Below are 6,681 nucleotides of genomic sequence, written 5' to 3'. Positions count from 1 at the left end.
CTGGACAGGATTAATTCTAATAGCCTCTGCTCCTCATGGACATGTTTTAATAATTGAAATTACCTTGTCAGTAATGGATCGTTGTCAAGACACTTAGCAATGACTGCAATACAACTACTCTGATACTGAGACATAACTGCACACGTATTATTCATTTAAAGTTATGAAGTATTACAAATCATATAAAAACACTCACACTTTTGTGTTAAAATACTATGGCTAGTCTATCACCCATGAAATCTCAGCTTGAACTTATTAATACGTGGTAAGATCATAGCAAGTTCATACTCTTCTATCAAGAATGCTGGATTTAACTCAAGGCTTTTTTTCCCCAGTGTTTTTTTTCCCCATTCCCAGGCTTTCTATGGGTTAAGGAACTGTTCTTGCTGCTGCAGCCTTTCCATGAGTCTTCTTTGCTGTGTGTTGGTTGTTCTTTGTATCCTTTTGTTTCTCCACTATGGGGATTTCTTTTGAATCAGGTGTCTCTTCTGTGGCAATAATTTCCTGTACATGTGGCTTAATATCTAATTTGGGAGAAGTAATAAAATTTATATTTACTGTGCTCAGCAACATGGAGGTACGTTCCATTCCTTTTCCAACACCCATTTAAAGACATTCAGTATCACAAATAGTAATTTTCAGAGAGCTAAAGCAAGCCCAAGTATTTATGGTCTCTAATTAGATAAATTAATGGATAGGACCTGCAAAATATGTACACACAGAAATAATTGCTTCTCACGTAAGTAATCGCATTTACAGAACTGCTTGGAAATGTCCAAGTCACCCATGCCAGCAACCAAGAGAAGAAAGAAATGCGGTTAATTACTGCTTCATGCTTTAGCAGCAGGAAGGGGAGGTAATAAGAGTATTAAATGGTCTGTCAGTAATAATATAACATTTTTCAATTTTTTTTTTTGTGCAAATGTATGTAAACAAAAAATATTTGCGCAAAGTATATAAAACAGATATTCTGACAGTGTTGGAATTTAAGCCTGATTTGGAGATAAGATGCTCTACATGAGGGAAATATAACTGTGAAGAATAAATCAATGTCCAAGCAGCAATTATATAAGAGTCTAAAACAAGGGTAAAAATCTGTAATATACAGGATAGCTGAATCACCAGAGACCTTTTTTTTTTCTGCCCTTTCTCTAGACTGGGTGGAAAAATGGTTGCATTTCCAACTTTGACATCGAATACAGAGATATAAAACCAAGAAAGAACAATTCATTGATCCCAAATGGCAGCTATGTGGTCAGAAAAAAAACCCTAAAAACTGGTCGAGAAAATTAAGCCATTTTGGCACCGATGGTCCCTCAATTAGCCTGGCCTATTTTTTTTGACAGTGCTATATATCTAGCTGATAAAAATAATCTCTGTATTTACATGCGCTTTCCTCTGCAATCAGCAATTTGACAGTATTATTACAGTTTAAAAGCTTTTATCATCCAGGTAAGCCAAGATGGTAGCTCAGTGGGACAGGGATTTAAAAGTGTTGATCTAAATCTCACTGGGTTTTATTTAACCTGGCATTTCCTACTTTGCGCTCATTGCCAGTTAAGAGCATGCATGCTGTAGATTGGATTGTTTGGGACCTGAGAGGTAATGATTGGTATCATTGCTATTATCGCATAACATTTAACAATTTTTCCCTTGGAGCAGCTGTCTGTAAAGGTGAAAATGCTCTTACCTTTCTTTTCCTCTTCCTGATGAGGTTTGCTTGTAGCAGTTGTTATTTTCTTTTTAGACACAGTTACATTATTTTGACTTTGTCCTGAGATGCTGACAGCATGCTTAGCTGTGTCAGTCTGGCCTGACACAGAAATCACAATCACCTGAAGCAGAGCAAGAACAAAGTTGCACGAGCAAGAAATAGGGATATGTGACAAATTTTGTTTGAAATCACCATAGCTGAATCTCTGGAAGCAATATGTATAGCAGCAACTGTAATTTCAGGGCACATACACCTTCTGAACCAAAGGGATGCAGAATCCAGATTATCTGGGAGGTGGCCCACTTCTTGTATTACCTTGCAGCTCTGCTGAATGGATAGAGGGAGGCAGACAGATTTTCAATGATGAAGTAGTAGAAACAAGCTACTGCCAAAATACAATCCTTATTTTAGATTGTGCTGATGCTAAGTAATAAACGTCTTGCAAGGAGCAAGTCAGGTTCTTATTTGGGTTTGGAAAGATGGACAAGAGATGAAACATCGTTGCTTTTTATATGTTCTGGGACCAGGACAGAATGACCTACTTTTCATCCTTAGACTGGCTTCAGATCATACTAAGTAAAATTATGAAATAATTTGACATTTCTTCTTTAAACTCAGAAAGTTTTCTGCATCTCCAATTACAGATATTCTCCTGATTGTATTTTGGAAATTAACAATGAATTCATTTTACTTTGAAAGACAGCTACTGTAACTAAATAGTCTGAACTATTTTTAACTGAGATCGTGATTCATTAATGTATATAATTGCACATTTAAGATTGCAAGAATCCCATTAAATATTTGAGTTTGAAATATTTTAGTAGATAAGACAGTGTAATGACCGAATACATTTGCTGTTTATGTGAGATGCTGAAAACACAGTAGTTTTATGTAATTTAATGCTAAAAATCCCTCTGATGTGAAATTAAAGCCAGAAGAAAATAAATTTATACCAGATAGAGGTAGCATGTAGTACCTTTCATGGTACTGGACATTAAGAAATCCCTCACACATCCACTTGGTCTTTATCATTAGCTATGGCTGGCATTAAGCCTCACATGGCAAGGATTTAAGTAAGCATGAGTTATGCAGCACTTATTAGTGTCATCTTCACTGAAACATGGAATCATAGAATCACCAAGCTTGGCAATGACCTCTGAGATCATCTAGTCCGACCCTCCATGTACCACAAATATTACTCATTAAACCATGTCCCTAAGTACCACACCTACCCTTTCCTTAAGCACCTCCAGGGATGGTGACTCAGCCACCTCCATGGGCAGCCTATTCCAATGCCTAGCCACTCTTTTGGAGAAGTTTTTCCTAATATCCAACCTGAATCTCCCCTGCTGCATCTTTAGGCCATTCCCTCTTGTTCTATTGGTATTACCTTTGAGGAGAGGACAACCCCTACCTCGCCACAACCTCCTTTCAGGTTATCGTAGAGGGCTCCCTAAGCCCTCTAAGGGGCTAAATGGACCTAAAAAGGTCTCCCTGAGCCTCCTCCATATTGAACAATCCCAGTTCCCTCAGCTGCTCTCCATTGGATGTGTGCTCCAGACCCCCTACCAGCTTTGTTGCCCTTCTCTGAACATGCTCCAGGGCCTCAATGTCTTTCTTGCAGCAAGGGGCCAAAACTGGACACAGTACTTGTGGTGCAGCCTCACCAGTGCTGTGCACAGAGGCACGATCACCTCTCTGCTCCTGCTGGCAACACTATTTCTGATACAAGCCAGGGTGTCATTGGCCTTCTTGGCCAACTGGGCACACTGCTGGCCCATGTTCATCTGAGCACTGACCAACACCCCCAGGTCCTTTTCCTCTGTGCAGCTTTCCAGCCACTCTGTCCCAAGCCTGTAGCATTGCCTAGAGTTGTTGTGACCAAAATACAGGGTCTCATACTTGGTCTTGTTGAACTTCATCCCACTGGCCTCAGCCCATTGATCCAACTTGTCCAGATTCTTCTGTAAGGCCTTCCTTCTCTTAGGCAGATTGACACTTCCCGCCAACTTGGTGTTGTCTGTAAACTTACTGAGGGTGCTCTCAATCCTCTCATTCAAATCATCAATAAAGATACTGAATAGGATGGGCCCCAATACTGACCCCTGGGGAACACCACTCGTGACCAGTCGCCAGCTGGATTTAACTCCATTCACCTTCACTCTCTGGGCCCAGCCATCCAGCCAGTTCTTTACCCAGCAAAGAGTGTACCTGTCCAAGCCATGGGCTGCTTGCTTCCCTACTGTCAAAGGCTTTGCTAAAGTCCACATCAGTAGCCTTTCCTTCATCCCCCAGGCTGGTCACCTGGTCATAGAAGTAGATGAGTTTGGTCAGGCAGAACCTGCCTTTCATGAACCCATGCTGGCTGAGCCTTATTCTCCTTAGGCCTCCCCTTGTAAAAACATTTTTTGTTGTCCTTTATCACAGTGGCTATGATGAGCTCATGCTGGGCTTTAGCCTTTCTGATTTTCTCCCTGCATATGCTAGCAACTTCCTTATACCCTCCCCAAGTTGCCTGCTCCTTCTTCTGGAAATGCCATTATTGCAGTAAAATAAGTGCCCAGGAAACAGTGCTGTTTCTGCAGTTGCTGTAGTTAAAAATGACAAGGGAAAGTATGTGAAGGGTGCACCCAGATACATCCTTATACAGAACACTGAAAATACATACAGCAGTTCTTTTGCTTTTGATGTGAAGAACTGTGCTATTGTGAGACTATTCTGAAAAGAATTATTAATATGGCACATTATTATCCTAGTTAGCAATTAGGCTGATAACAGCTTATGAGCAGATATCATAGAATCATAGAATGGTTTGGGTTGGAAGGGACCTTTAAGATCATCTAGTTCCAACCCCCCTGCTGTAGGCAGGGACACCTCCCTCTAGACCAGGTTGCTCAAAGCCCCATCCAGCCTGGCCTTGAGTGCTTCCGGGGAGGGGGCATCCACAACCTCACTGGGCAACATGTTCCAATGTCTCACCACCCTCACAGTAAAGGATTTCTTCCTAATATCTACTCTATATCTACCCTACTCCAGTTTAAAACCGTTTCCCTTATCCTGTTGATAAATACCCTTATAAAAAGTCTTACGCATCATATGATAAGTACATATCCAATGGAAGGGAAATAGATACATGTTCCATCGTTATTCCTCAGCTAATAATCAGTGATATTGTTGCAAAATGGCTGACGAGGAGCTTTTAATCTATAGAAGTGTGTTCTGGATCTGGACGAATGGTTCTGAAATATTTTTGGGTCTGGATGAAAGGTTCTGAAATATTTTTGCCTGAAAAAACCTTCCTTTTTTCCAGTTTCCAGTGAAAATTATTTTTGTATTCTCGAAGGATCTTGAAGAAGTATGTTATTTCTGATCTCCAGTGTTAATTATAGATGAAATTATCTGAGGTTTCTGTTTAACAAAGCACTTACCTAACACCCTTCAATCAGAATTCATGATCAGACTCATTGAACTGCATGAAACTACTCCTGTGGCTGAATTGGTAAACATGCCTTGTTGAGTTGAGTTGTAAAGCAGTGAAGGTCTGGACAGAAAAATGTGAAGTGATGCCATCAGGGTTTTGTGGTAAAAGGTTAAGTGAAGATTAATGTGGATCTAAAGGAAAGCTAAAAGTAAATATAGTGGAGAAAGTGGTAAGTTGGTAAGGTGATGTGAACAACCAGGGGAGCTGTGACCTGTAAAACATGACACAGTGAGACAAACTCGTGATAGAATGAAAGAAGTGAATCCATTTATTTGTGAACATAGAGATCATACATTTTTGCAGACACACGCACACATTAGTATTCTGGCCTCCTAAGTCTAGTTTTCATTTATATTACAGTACTTTTACCCCAACTGGGCAGATTAAACAACATTTATGGATGTAACCTACACCCATATTAAGGCCTCTCTAGATTAATACAGCAATACAGAGGGGCCTTAATGTAGACGAAGACCAGCACTAATTTCTCCGTGGTTTGAATTCGCTAACGCATTCCATCTATACTACATTACCAAAGTTGGAACAAATCTAAACTGCTGCTCAAAAATGCCTTGATCATTTTTCAGTCTTTCCATCTATCTTGTCAGTTGCCTCCACTCAAATGTTTCTTCACTCTGTTTGTGTTGGGTCAAACACTCCAGGAACGAGGTAAAATTGTGCGGATGTGTTTACAGCCAGCATGCATTTGGCCTGGGTGAGGATGGCACAACTAGGTTTTGTGAAGTTAGCAGTAAGGAAATATTTAGGAAAGGCACTATTTTCCTTGGCACAATTGAGCACATTAGAAACACAAGTGAAGTGAATGGAAAAATCCAAGGCTACCTGCTAAAACAGAAAGCCGTTTACACACACACTTTATGTCAACATTGTCATCCAAAATCTCCCCCACACTTCTGTTTCTACTCTTAAATTCATGCTTTCTTTTTCTTATCTTCATTATTTTTCTCTTGCTCTTCCTCCGGTATGAACACACTTACAGTGACATCGCTGGTCTCCGTGCCATACTTGTTCTTCACCACAAGGCTGTACTTCCCAGAGTCGAGTGTGGACACAGCAGAAATGGTGAAGCTGACGTTCTTCCCAGATTCGAATTTCAGGATGCAGTTAGCATCTGATACAAATGATTTTTCGTTCTTCAGCCATGAGACTTCTGGGGTAGGATCTCCCCAAACAGTGCAAGACAGATTGAGTGCCTAGAGAAGAAGTACAAAAGGGTTGTATATAAGTCAATAAAGATTCGCTGTGATTTTTGATGCATAATTTTACAGATGTTCCCTCTCCCTGCATTTCTTTTCCTGCTTTTAGTAGATGGATGCGCATCATCATCAGCGATCAAGAGATGGACTGACTTTTGTCAGTCTCCTCTATTATAAAGAAAAAGAAGGAACTCAATTCAAAAACTCCATTACAAAGTTTTCAATATTTTATGCACCTTCTTCTCTTTTCTAATACTGCTTATCAGGGC

General features: G+C 40.2%; 1 protein-coding gene across 2 annotated transcripts in view; it reads right to left on the bottom strand.

Annotated features, from left to right (window-relative positions):
• The window catches only part of MYOM1 (myomesin 1), a 67,700-nt gene continuing 66,456 nt past the window's right edge, over nt 5,438-6,681 (bottom strand). For both annotated transcript variants that reach the window (XM_021388584.1, XM_021388585.1), the window contains exon 37: nt 5,438-6,409. In XM_021388584.1, the coding sequence (XP_021244259.1) occupies nt 6,128-6,409 (282 nt within the window). In that variant the 3' untranslated portion in view covers nt 5,438-6,127. The remainder of the gene's footprint in view (nt 6,410-6,681) is intronic.

The sequence above is a fragment of the Numida meleagris genome, chromosome 2 (assembly GCF_002078875.1).
Source record: "Numida meleagris isolate 19003 breed g44 Domestic line chromosome 2, NumMel1.0, whole genome shotgun sequence".
NCBI classification, from domain to species: Eukaryota; Metazoa; Chordata; class Aves; order Galliformes; family Numididae; genus Numida; species Numida meleagris.
Note: the sequence above shows the minus strand (reverse complement) of the source record. Positions and strands in the feature narration are given on the sequence as shown.